This window comes from Vidua chalybeata (assembly GCF_026979565.1).
Source record: "Vidua chalybeata isolate OUT-0048 chromosome W unlocalized genomic scaffold, bVidCha1 merged haplotype SUPER_W_unloc_5, whole genome shotgun sequence".
NCBI lineage: Eukaryota > Metazoa > Chordata > Aves > Passeriformes > Viduidae > Vidua > Vidua chalybeata.
This window is the reverse complement of record NW_026530340.1, coordinates 1,193,643-1,206,442: the sequence shown is the minus strand read 5'-3', so window position 1 is coordinate 1,206,442 and position 12,800 is coordinate 1,193,643. Positions and strand designations below refer to the sequence as shown.

Genomic DNA, 12,800 nt, shown 5'->3' with positions numbered 1-12,800 from the left:
TCTGTTGGTGCTGTTTCCAATGTTTCATTAATAAAATTCACCCTCGTTTTCCCAAACTCACAAGTTCTTTTCCTTTTCCCATATGCAATTTTTGGATGCATTTTAAGACATCCAGGGGTTCAGCCTCTTTTAACCGACTGCCCCACTGCTCTGACCTCAGCCCACTCCAGAGCCAGGGAACTCCAGGGAAGGGCTTCCCACCTGGGAATTTCTGATGGGACTGATTCCTCACATTTACATTTAAAAAGTGACATTTTGTGGTGATCTGGCCAGACTGTGCCAGTTTTGTTTCACCAGTGGGCAGGGTCAGCACCAAAGACACAGACACCAACTGAAGGAATCAGTGTCATTGACTGTAGCTCAAAGCAGCAAAGAATCACAAAAGGAGCAGCTCAGCAATGCACCCAACCATCACCACCAAAGATTGCAGCAGTGATTAAGAAAGATCCAGCCCCAGTTACCCTCAGGCTTTACCATCCCCAGATCCACACAGCAGCTGGGGAAGCTGTCACAGCCAAGGGCTGCAGAGCCACTCCTGGACACTGGCAATTCCTGCAGGTGCCTCCAGCCACAGGTGAGGCTCCAGCCTCGCTGTGAGAGGGCCCAGCTCTGACAGTGCTGAATGAACAAACTGACAGCACTTCTGGTGCGGGAACATCTGCTTTCATCCTCCTCTTGGGCTCCTCCCAAAGCCTGGCCAGGGCCCCAGGAGGAACCAAGGGAGGTGACTTTGACCATTCAGCCCCAGACAAGGCCAGATGTCGGATTTCATGGCCTTGTCTGGCTTCTAAACACAGAAAGGTCAATACATGTTTCACTAATGAGTGGATACATCTATCACAGTGCTAATGACCATGCATATTTCATTAGTGAGCAGATCCAAAGATAACCTTTGGCTGGAAGGTTCATCCAGAGGCCACCTTTGGCTCAGGGCCTGTTGTTCAGGCCTCACTCAGGGCTGTTGTCCAGGCCTTGGCACTTCAGGGACGTGGTTTAGTGCTGGGCTCGACACTGCTGGGTGACCAGCTGGACTGGATGAGCTCAGAGGTCTTTCCCAACAGAAAGGATTCTGTGATTCCATGATTCCATCTGCTGCATTCAGCCAGGTCCATGTTAGCAGCATTCATTTGCTCAGAAAGTCTCCTCTGGCCCAGCTCTTGTGGCCTGAGGCTTCAGCTCCTTCAGCTCCTGGTGCTCAGCTGCTCGTGCTGAACCAGACGACTCGGAGAGAAGAACACAGTCCATCCAATTCCTTCTGGGACACGGAGAGGGGAGGCTGTGGAAACAGGAGCATTGTTTGCTGTGGCCTCCTCTCTGCCCTTCACGCCTTTCAGCGCTTTGAACCAGCCAAGAGCTTTCTCCAAGAGTGCAATGGAGCAGCTGTTCCTGCTCCCAGGCCTGGCTCTCTCCAGTCTCTGACCTTGCCTGCTTTTGTCCCTCTTGCTGTGCCCTCTGCTCCCCCAGGGCTCGGTGGCTGCTGCCCAGGACTGTGGGACTGGCACAGATCCCGTGGTGGAGACCCTCCTTTCTCTGCCCTTGGAGCTGCCTGGGCACAGCAGCCTTTTCCATCTGGAAGCTGCCCATGGACAGGGAGTCCCCAGCTGCGTTCCTTGCACAACCTCCAGGAGCCCAGGGCTGCCATCTCAAGTCCCTGCTGGCCCTGGGGGCTCCCAGGTGGGCACAAGGGGGGCAGCAGAGCCAGCAGGGAGCCTGCGAGTCTCTTCCAGCCCTGTCTGCTCCGAGTTTGGGCCTTGGAGCCTCAGGTGGCCAAAGGCAGCTGCTGCTGGTCCCTCTGTGTGCCCGTGTTCAGCAGTGCTGCTCCATCAGTCTGTGCCCAGCAACGGGGAAAAGCCTCAGCCCTGCAGGGCCAGGAGCTGCCGGGCTCTGCCTGAGCAGCTCAGCCAGAGGGAAGGGAGCTGCTCCCCACGGGAACCAGGAGCAAAGGGCTGGAGCACCTCGTTCTGGGGCACAGCCCAAATTCTGTGAGGGAGTAACAGAGTTATTCACGTGCACTGGTGTGTCAGCACTGCAGGTGCTGTGCCTGCAACCACATGGCTCGAGATGTGCAAAAGAATTCTGCAACTCTTGGCTGGATCAGGATGTCAGCAGTGCTGAACTCCAGCTTAGTGCAAAGCAAACACTTTACACCCCTGCTCATATCTGCTAGATTTTTTACATCAGGGTATCCAGAGAAAAGTAAACAGAGGAGTAAATATTTTCACTGTTTATCAGAAATGTATCTCATTTTGCTGTACATTTCTTTTTCAGGATGTGTTATCTGCTTAAAAACAAAAAGAAAAAAGAAAAGAAAAAATGAGAAAAATATGAAAGGAAAAAACAAGAAACAAATGTGTAGTGAAAATCTTTGGATTAAGAGGTAACTGATCTTTTTAAAAGGAGAACTCATTTACTTGGGGCATGTTCTGATGGCCTGGATCCATCTTACAGACTGACCTCAGCATCCTTTTTTTAAAGATTTTGGGGTTTTGTTTCCAATATTAAGATTTTTTTTTTAATTGGAGTTGAAGCAATAGGAAGATGAGAGATGGATTGTGCATGACTGTGTCTTGAGGGCAAAGATATTGCAGTTTGAAACTTGGACCTAAAGTATTGAAAATGAAACTTACAAATCCCAGTGCATTGTGTGACAGCAGCTTTTCCTGTAGGATGTGCAGCATCACAAAGACTTCATCAGTGGGTTGGGGGTGCTTGGAGCTTTGTCCTGTGCCACTCTGGGATGTCATGAACCAGGACTTCACCTGCCACCAGCCCAGCTCACCCTCTGCCACCGCAGCTCCTTGGGCCTTGTGTCCCCAGAGCAGACACAAAGTGTTTCTGCTGCTCCCCCTTTGCACAAATCCACAGAGAGCTGGGATTTTTCCAAGTCTCGTGTCTCCATTGGGCCATATTCCCAAGAACCAGCAGCACATCCTGATGAACACAGTGAGTTACGTGGATGGTTGTCAGCTCCACTGCCTGCCTAGAAATCCTGAAACTGCTTCTAAATGCTGCTCCTTCAGCTCCTGGACACCTTCTCACACAGAGCTGGGAAAAAAATCCCCTGGCCACTGGCTAAAAGGTGAGTTATGCCAAAGTTGTAGCTCTGAGGGAAATCTCTCTCCCTCCCTGTCCTTTTAATGTATCTGTGCATGGGGGTGTGCATGGATGTGTCTTGTATGCAAAGGAAGGAGCGTGCAAGCAACGTGACTGACACTGTCACTGTCCATGCTATTCCATACCCATGGGTACAGAGACATTCTGGAAACCCTGGCACAGACAGGGCCTTCTGTCCATGGGTACAGAGACATCCAAGAGCCCCTGGCACACACAGAGCCTTCTGTCCATGGGTACAGAGACATCCAAGAGCCCCTGGCACACACAGATCCTTCTGTCCATGGGTACAGAGACATCCAAGAGCCCCTGGCACACACAGAGCCTTCTGTCCATGGGTACAGAGACATCCAAGAGCCCCTGGCACACACTGGCCTGGCACACACAGGCCTGGCAGCACAGGTTGCTTTCCCCACAGGCTGCAGGAGATGAGAACACAACATTTGCCAACACTGACTGCAAGCCACAGCTGCGGGTGCTCCCCGTGAACCTCAGCTCTGGGACCCCTGTCTGCCCCAAGCTTCAGGGGCTGCAGTGGGAGCCCGGCTGGGCTCTGCCCTGGGGCCATCCTGCAGGGACAGCTGCAAACAGGGAGCATTCCCTTGCCACCAAGAGCCAAGCCAGGGCTGCAGGGCAGCTGCTCCAGCCCGGACTGCACTGCTGAGTGCTGTGCTCTGGGGCTGGGGCTCCCCGCACAGGGGACTGGACTGGTGTGCCAGAGGAGACAGAGAAGCTGCAGCTTCAGCCTAACTGAGGTGGGTGCGTGGGCTGGGAAGAGTGGGGAGGCTCAAGGGGATTCACAGAGCTCATCCTGCTGCAAGGACGAGGAAAAGGGAGTGGGAACTCAGCAGTGAGGAGAGCTGAGGGCTGGAGAGCAGCTCTGAATGCCACTAAAATCCAACCAGACCTCTGAGACATTGCTGCTCCTCAGCCAGTGCCAGGATGAGTCCCTAAGCCTGGGGCTCAGCCTTCCTCATAGTGAGGGGCACCAAGGAAGGCAGCAGTGTGATGGAGACTGCCATGGGCTGGGAACTCACTGGGGAAAAGAGGGAGCAGTTGGGAAGTAAAAGGCAGGTGGGAGAGAGAACTGTTCAGAGAAGGGCTGAGCTACAGCTTGAGCAAGCTGCAAAATGTCATTTGGGGTCATCCCAGATTGATTTCATTTCAGAAGCTATTGAACAAGTTTATTTTTTGGGTGGTGGCATGTTTTCCCTGGGAGGTGTACACTCTGCAAACTTGAGCTGTGTTGCTGAAATGCTCAAGCAAGGCTGTGCTGCAGGGCACACCATTTCTTCTTTGGCTGATTCTGGCCCGGTGCTGAGCTCCAGCAGAGCCCTGGCAGAGCCCAGAGCAGCCTCAGCACCCGCAGAGCCCGGCTGCAAGGAGAGAAAGCAGAAAGCGCCCGTCAGCTGAAGGCTCCTGTCCCCTTGTCCCAGCCGCCCGCGGTGCCCAGGCCATGCTGGCCGTGCCCAGAGCGGTGCCCAGAGCTGCCCATCACTGCTGCCTTTGGCAGCAGAGCAGGAGGGCAGGACATGTGCCCAGCCTGCAGCCAGCCACGGCACATCCAGCCCTCAGCAGCTGCCCAGAGCAGGATGCTCCTGTGCTCGCTGCCATCTCCCCAAAGCTCTGATCCCACCATGCCAAGCAGACGGGACCCACCTGACGCCATCCACCGCTGGAAGAAAAGCTGGTCCCAAACGATGTCCTCAGCCTTCTCCAAGGGCACGGCCCATCCACGCCACAGCTGCTCCCAAGCAGATCCCCATCCAGGCTGGACCCCACCTGGAACGCTTCCTCTAGAAAAACAAACAACAAATGGTTGAAAATAGATTTCAGACAAAAAGGGGAACAAGAAAAACGGTCAAAAATCCTATCTCTGTCAGGGGCTTGAGGAAGGCCCAACCCCTGCATGCCAGGGAAAACCCCACCCACAGGTGAGGGAAGCCCAGGCTTTCTCCCTTCCCCCTGCACTGCCCCCCAAAATAACGCTCATCCCAAAGCAAACAGGGGCAGTGGAGCAGCCCAGGCCCTTCCTTGCCTGCAAAGCAAAGCAGCCCCTGCACAGGTTCTGGAGTCCCACCTCTGCTCCCACCATGGGGGTTTGTTTGTGTCGGGCTGGCTGCCCCAGCCCCAGCCCCAGCCTGGGGCACGGTGGGTGCTGGGGGCTGTTGGCAGGGCCAGGAGCCCACTCCCATTTCGTACCCACCCCAGCCCATCTCCCCAGCCCTGCCAAAAGCAGCCTGGCAGCCGACTGAAGGATCAGCTGCATCCGCCACAGCAAAGGGGCAACCTTTGGTTCCCGGCCAAGCTGAGCAATGCCCGAATCTGGGAGCACCCCCTGCGTGTGGACTCATCTGCAAATTCCCTGTGGAGCCTGGCTTTGGAGAAGGTGCCAGAATCCAAGTCCATCATCTTCAGCTGGCCAGGCCGAAGAAGAGATTGTCATCCTTGAGGTTGTCCTTGGTGTCTCCAGCAGCAGCAGCCCCACCTGGTGCAGCTTCTCCAGGGGCTCCTTCTCCTTCCCTGGGGCCAGACCAGGCTGTCAGGGTTCTGCCCAGGGCCCAGCTGTCAGGGAACCAGGTCAAGCAAAACCCAGGGGATGGTGGCCACCAGTGCTTGCCACACTAGGTGTCCAGCTCAGCTCCAGCCCTAGAGCTGCGTGTTCCCTTCTGCTGACCCCTGCTCAGAGCTACAGGCAGCACAAAACCTGTCTGGTTGGCTTTGCCACTGATTGCCAAGAGATGTGTGGAGCTGTTACCTGCCAGGCCCCTGGGTCCAACTGTGCACGTGGATCTCTCCCATCCTCTAGGGTAAAGGAACACCCTGCACCCAAGGATCATGGAAAAGCTCTTCTAAGGATGGTCTGTCCAAGGGCTGCATGGACAAACACCTCTTAATGACATCCTGGCACTCTGGGGAGAGAAACCAGGAATCACCAGTCAGTTGCAGAAGTTGCCCCCCTGTTCCCATGCCCAGGCCATGCTGGGTGTGCCCAGAGCTGGGCCTAAACCTCCCCATGGATTCTCTGTTTGGAGAAGAGCAGGAGAGCCGGACTTGTGCCACCTCCTCAGCAGCTGCTAGAGCGGGATGCCCACGAGCTGCTGCTGTCTCCCAGCACTGGTATTGCGCCCGTGGCCAGAGATGAGGATCCACCTTGAGAGAGCCGTCGTGGGAACAAGATCCACCCCCAGATGATTTCCTGGCCCCTCCTGAACGGGTGCTTGCCCATGACCAGGTGGCACGTGGATCTCTCCCATCCTCTAGGGTAAAGGAACACCCTGCACCCAAGGATCATGGAAAAGCTCTTCTAAGGATGGTCTGTCCAAGGGCTGCATGGACAAACACCTCTTAATGACATCCTGGCACTCTGGGGAGAGAAACCAGGAATCACCAGTCAGTTGCAGAAGTTGCCCCCCTGTTCCCATGCCCAGGCCATGCTGGGTGTGCCCAGAGCTGGGCCTAAACCTCCCCATGGATTCTCTGTTTGGAGGAGAGCAGGAGAGCAGGACTTGTGCCACCTCCTCAGCAGCTGCCAGAGCGGGATGCCCACGAGCTGCTGCTGTCTCCCAGCACTGGTATTGCGCCCGTGGCCAGAGATGAGGATCCACCTTGAGAGAGCCGTCGTGGGAACAAGATCCACCCCCAGATGATTTCCTGGCCCCTCCTGAACGGGTGCTTGCCCATGACCAGGTGGCACAGCAGGAGGCCCAGGGACCAGATGGTCGCTGCCTCGCCGTGGTAGCGTCGGTGGTGGATCCACTCTGGTGGGCTGTAGGACAGGGTTCCTGTGGAACACAGACAGAGTTCAGCAGGGGGATGCTGCTGCTCCCAGAGCCTGGCCCCAGCACCCCTGGGCATGTGGGGGCTGCCCCAGTGGCACACGGGGTGACCGCTGCCCTCTCACCAGCACCTGGGACTTGTGTACACACTCAGGGCTGGAAAAGAAGCCACTGGTGCTGAAAGAGGACAGCAGAAACCTTGGGAAGGCCCAACCATGACACACAAAAGAAAAACTCACCCAGTGGTGGAGAAACCCACTCGACTCCCTGCCTGCACAGCCCCCCAAAAATGTGAACAAGCCAAGGCAAACAAGGGGAGCAGAGCAGTCCAAGCCCTTCTCACCTGCACACCAAACTGTCCAGGGCACGGGGTCAGACCCCCCTCTCTGCTACCCCCATGGGGGTTTTTGTCAGGCTGACTGCCCCAGCTCCAGCCCCAGCCCAGGGCACAGTGGGTGCTGAGGGCTGTCAGCAGGGCTGGGAGCTGGACCCCCTCACACCCCCACCCAAATCAACCTGGCTCCAGCATTAATCCCATCCCAGCTGCAACAGGGGGGAGCCCCGGTGCTGCACCCCGGCTGGGCCATGAGATGCCCAGGAGCATCCCCTGGCAGGGCTCACCTGCAAACTGGGTGTAGGCTGTGTCTTGGAGGAAGGCGCCACAGCCAAAGTCGATCAGTTTCAGCCGCCCCGTGGCCAGGTCGAGCAGGATGTTCTGGGGCTTGATGTCCCTGTGCAGGACCCCGCAGCTGGTGCAGTGCCGCACGGCCTCCAGCACCTGGCGGAACAGCCCCCGCGCCTCCTCCTCCGGCAGGAACCTCCGCTCCGCCAGGAAACCCGACAGGTCCTGGCACCGCTCCGGGCGCTCCAGCACCAGCAAGAAGCTGTCGGGGAGCTCGAGCCACTCCAGGAGCTGAATGACACCAGCGCAGCCAGAGGCCACCTTGGCCAGCAGCACGATCTCCAGGGGTGCGCTGGTGCCGTCGGGCTGCGGGAGGAGCGCGATGCCGTCAGTGGGGCTGAGGCCGTGCCGGGGCTGGGGAAGCCCTCAGCCAGCCCGGGATGCTCTGCATGCCCCGCTCAGCCCACGCCCGCTCTCCCTGCAGGGCTCCCGGCAGCTCCCACCCTGCCGGGCCCCGGCTCATCCCCGCCCGGCACGGCCCGGCTTCTGCTGCTGGCCCCGCTCACTCACCAGCTCGCCCCAGTGCCGGATGCGATCCCGCGGCACCTTTTTGATGGCCACCTGCGAGCAAGGGAGAGCAGCGGGTTCAGCTCGCCCCCGCCTAGCCCAACCCCATCCTCCTCCTCCTCCTCCTCCTCTTGCGCCCGCCGCCGGCCCCGCCGCTCACCGGGACGCCGTCCGAGAGCCGCGTGGCTGCGAAGACGCTGCCGAAGCCGCCGCTGCCCAGCAGCGAACCCAGCCGGTACCGCTCCTGCAGGGCCTCCTGCGCCTTCCCTGCGGGCGGGACGCGGCTGTCAGCGCTCGGCCCGGGGCCAGGAGCGGCCCCCGAGCGCCCCCCGAGCGCCCCGGGCCGGCCATCCCCAGGCGTTCTCTCCTGGCAACGGGACAGCGGCGGCTCGGGGCCGGCGGCCGCGCTGCCGAGCGGCGGAGCTCGGGCCGGGGAAGCCGCAGCGGAGGCGGCGGCAGCGGCCGCGCCGCCTGTGTCCTCCGCGGGGCCCGGGAGGAGCCGGGGCCGGGGCCGGGACTGGAGCCCACGTCGGGGCCGGGGCCGGGCTCGGGCCAGGCGGAGCCAAAGGGCGGCGATGCCGCCCCAGGCACTGATTCCCGCCCGGCACAGCCAGCGCCAGCACAGCCAGAGCCGGGCGGAGGCGAGACCGCGGCGGGACGGCCGGGGATGAAGACGGGGATGGGGCAGCCCCGCCCGGGGCCGGGGACGGGGCGGGGGCATGGCCCGGCCCGGCAGGGGAGAGAGAGACTGGGAGAGGAGGGGACAGCGGGAAAGGGAGAGCGGGAGAGGCTGCGGGACAGCAAGAGAGGGAGAGGAGGAGCAAGAGGGACTTGACAATGCCGCTTATTTCGCTGCTTTCACTGCTGCTGCTGCTGCTGCTGCTGCTGCTGCTGCTGCAACTGAAGCAACTGAAGCTCCGGGGCCGTTTGTCCCCGTGTCCGTTTGTCTGTTGCCCACTCGCCCCCGCGCCCAGCCCCGCGCTCCCTGGGGCAGCCCCTGAGCCTGTCCAAACACTTTGCCGTGTTCAGCCCAGACCCAGAGTCTGGACTCCTTCCCAGGGGCACAGGAATCCCCTCGGGCGCTGCTGTGCATTGTCCCTGCTGAGGGTCAAACACTCTCGGAGCGCATTCCCTGAATGCAGAATTTGTACCTGACCCAAGCACTGCACTTACCTCTCCAGCAATGATTTAAAAAAAAAAAAACCCAGGGGAAGGCAAACAGTGTGTAGCTCATGGTATTTTACAGGTCTAGAACTTGCCAAGTCATGGATCTTAGAAGTGAGACCCATTTGGATTAATGGGATGGAGAAGTAGTTCAAGATGGAAAAGGGAGCATAAAAATAAACAGAGAAAAACATCTTGGATTGTTTCTTTCCATTTTCATTTCATTTCTTAAAAGCTCTTTCAGTTTTCCCAGAATCTTCTCCACAGTCCTGTTTGCTCTTTCCAAGAACCTTTCCTGGAGAACGAGGAAGCTTTGAGCAGCTCCTGTCACAAGATGTGCCACCAGCTGCAGCTTCTCTTGCCTTTCCACAACCTGCATGCAGCCCAACTCTTGCAGCACAGCAGGACAAAGGTTTGCAGAAATGTACAAATTCTTCTTTCTTTTCCTTGTGGGCTGGGCAGTTGTGCCATTGGTGAGGTTTTCATTGTTAGTGTTCTACCCTAAGAAACCCTGACGGGCTACCAGGAATTGTCAGGGAATGCAAGCCTGGCTGAATTCAGAGAAAGAATCTGCAGAGCCCGCAGCCAGAAGTGGAGAGCTGTGTGATCATCATTGCAACATCCCCATGGACATCTTGAAAGTGATCTAGAAGATGAAAATGGGCTGACAGAGGGAGTTTGTTTCTGAGTTCAGTGTAGATGATTCCACATCTGGTGCATTGGTTCATAAATCAAGAGCACAATCAGTTCATGGAAAGCAGCAGAACAAGCTGGACCTCTCAGGAGATGACTGAGAGAATCTGAAAATGAGAAATGCAGGGAATGACTTGGTGGACTTTGTCTGGAAGAAGGGTCACTTTTTCCTAATAATTTCTAATCCATCTCCTCTGCATTTGTCTTTCTGAAAAAGGCCATTTCCACCCCAGATTCCCCATGGAATGGGAAGCCTGAGCTTGTGGAAGTGCCTGAAAGATGCCCTGTTCCTCTGCAGGGACACTCAGGCTGGAGCAGGAGCCGGAGCCCTCTCTGGGGAAGCCTCCTCCGAGCTGGAATTTGTGCCGTGCTGGGAGAGGAGGAGGAGGGGGAGAGCGCTGGGCGCTGTGTGGCAGGAGCAGGAGGTTTGGGCCGCAGGACATTCCGTCTGCGCCGCTGCCCCGCAATGGGCGGGAACGCTGTGGGGAAGACTGGGGGACACTGGAGCGGACTATGGATGGCACTGGGGGGAACTGGAAGGGCCTGGGAATGAACTCAGGTGTACTGGGAGGGACTGGGCTGTACTGGGAGGGATTGGAGGGGCACTGGGGTTGTACTGGGCTGTACTGGGGATGAACTGGGCTGTGCTGGGAGGGACTGGAGGGGTTGAATGGGCTGTTCCCTCCTCCGCTGCCTCCCATTTGCTGAGGCTCCAGTCCATCACAGCCCCCGACTAATCAGCACCAGGGATCCTGGCTTTGGGGGCGGTGCCTGGAGTGTGTGCTTTTCTTTTGCCTACAACTCCCGTCATGCTCTGCAGCCCCATAGAGCCCCATTGGGGCTGGGACTACAACTCCCGTCATGCTCTGCGGCCCAATAGAGCCCCATTGGTGCCGGGACTACAACTCCCGTCATGCCCTGTGCCCCACAGAACCCCAGTATCCGCCCCCATCTGTCCCTTAAGTGTCCCCCAGACCCTCCAGGATCCCCAAATGCTCCTCAGTGCCCTTTCGGGAACCCACAAACTTTACTGGCAAAGTACAAAAAACCAAGAAACTTTGGAAAAGCATTTAATACAACATCCAATCCAACGTAAAACTCTTGTCGTAGCAGTAACTTCATTCACTCAGCCCATTTAGCCTGGAAAGCCTTAAACACTTCAGATGTTCAGGTACCCAAAAATGTTCCATAGAAAGAGCATTAGAAGGAGAGGAAAGAGAGAGAGAGACAGAAAGACAGAAGCTCCATAGAAAGACACACCTGTGGCTCCCAGCTCCTGGGGTTCCAGTGTGGCTGAGACACAAACCCCAGGAGAAGGCAGAGTCCATAGCAGGGGCTGACCTTGTGCTCCTTGGTTTTAAGCCCCTGGGCCTTCGTGGGCCTCCCCCCAGCTGGGACTTGTGATTGCTCGGGCGTTCAGAGCTGGGTTAGCGCTGTCCCAGCTGTGTGACTGATTGACAGCTCAACCCAAGGTGTCTCGGGACATCGATCTCATCCAGCCTCTGACAGCGACCACGGTGACACTGGGGAACCTCATGGAGCCATGGGTCAGTGTGACAATGCAGGTCCAGGGACACCCTGGTGACACTGGGGAACCACATGGAGCCATGGGTCAGTGTGACACTGTGGGGACCTCGTGGAACCAGAGGAGACCATTGTGAAACTCCCATGGAACCGAGGGCCCAGGGTGACACTGTGCAGCCCAGAGTGTCACCGAGGAGCCATTGTGACACTGTGGGTCCCGATGGAGCCAAGGACACATGGGACAGGCTGGTGCCTGAAGTTTTAGCTTTCATCTTTTCCAGATTCTGCACTGCATCAGTCTGTAACTCTGAACTTCATACAGAGTGTCAGCAAGTTCTCTTCACAGTGCAGTCAGACAAAACAATCCTTTTCCAGCCCGAGAACCAAGGACACCGCTGCAGCTTCAGCCCAAAATGTGAAAACAACAGCGAATTGAGGAGAGCAGACTGGGAGGGTGGGACTGCAAAACCTGAAGGTGTAATTGGACAATTAACCCCAATATGGAAATGAACCAAAACTTATAAAAGTGTGCAAGCGTGTGACCTGTCGTCCATCCTGGGTGTATCCTCAGCCAGGCCCTTGTACTGCCCAAGGTGGATCCTTTGAAGGCCTTTTCAATAAATCCCTGCTTTATTCCTGTCACACTGTCCAGCCTCTGCTCTAGGTGGCCTCTCAAGGCATCAAGGCCTGGCTGGCTGGGCCACCTGGGGGCCACCTGACAGGCCCAGCTGACCTTGGCATGTCAAGGGCTGCTGCTTGTCAGCCCCTGGAGCACTGGGGCTCTGTGCTCTCCTTCCTGTGGAAAGAACTGTCCTTCTCCTCCAGGTGCCCATGGCCAAAATTTGGATTCCTCCTCTTATTTTGTTTCTATGCAAAGATTGTTACCTGATGAAATCTGCCAGGACAGACAGATCTGGCTGCCTTGGCCACCCGGGGGCCATCTCTCATCTGCCTTTGGGACACTGGGACCATGTGCTTTTCTTTCTTATGGGAAAAAAGCACCTTCCACATCCAGGCACCCATGGCCAAAGCTGGGAATCTGCCTCCAGGATTCCCTATATCCAAGGATTTCTCCCAGATGAAAGCTTCCAGGAGAGGCAAGTCTGGCTGGGCTTGGTTTCCAAAGAGCTGATTCTTATCTGCCTTTGAAACACTGGGGCTTTGTGCTTTCCTTCCTGATGAAAAGAACTCTTCTTCCCGCCCAGGTGCCAATGGCCAAAACTGAGATTCCATCTCCAAAACTCTGTACATCCAAGGATTCCTCCCAGATGAAAGGTGCCAGGAAAGACAGGTCTGACTCTCTTGGCCTATGGTGACCACCTCTCATCTCCTTCCAAAAC

The 12,800-nt window shown here is 57.1% G+C and overlaps 1 protein-coding gene across 2 annotated transcripts; it reads right to left on the bottom strand.

The window, feature by feature from the left end:
- Positions 1-4,268: 4,268 nt before the first annotated feature.
- On the bottom strand, positions 4,269-8,935 carry LOC128782903 (serine/threonine-protein kinase pim-1-like). 2 transcript variants are annotated; one of them, XM_053933418.1, is made up of 8 exons: positions 8,240-8,935; positions 8,083-8,133; positions 7,512-7,878; positions 6,720-6,896; positions 6,265-6,478; positions 5,870-6,023; positions 4,771-5,676; positions 4,269-4,487 (listed from the first exon to the last, which is right to left on the bottom strand). In XM_053933418.1, the coding sequence occupies exons 1-5, from the start codon at positions 8,798-8,800 to the stop codon at positions 6,372-6,374; spliced, it is 1,263 nt and encodes a 420-aa protein (XP_053789393.1). In that variant the 5' UTR covers positions 8,801-8,935; the 3' UTR covers positions 4,269-4,487; positions 4,771-5,676; positions 5,870-6,023; positions 6,265-6,371. The 2 variants fall into 2 exon arrangements, with proteins under 2 accessions (XP_053789393.1, XP_053789392.1); XM_053933417.1 differs by having other exon boundaries at positions 4,771-5,634.
- Between the last annotated feature and the right edge of the window lie 3,865 nt (positions 8,936-12,800).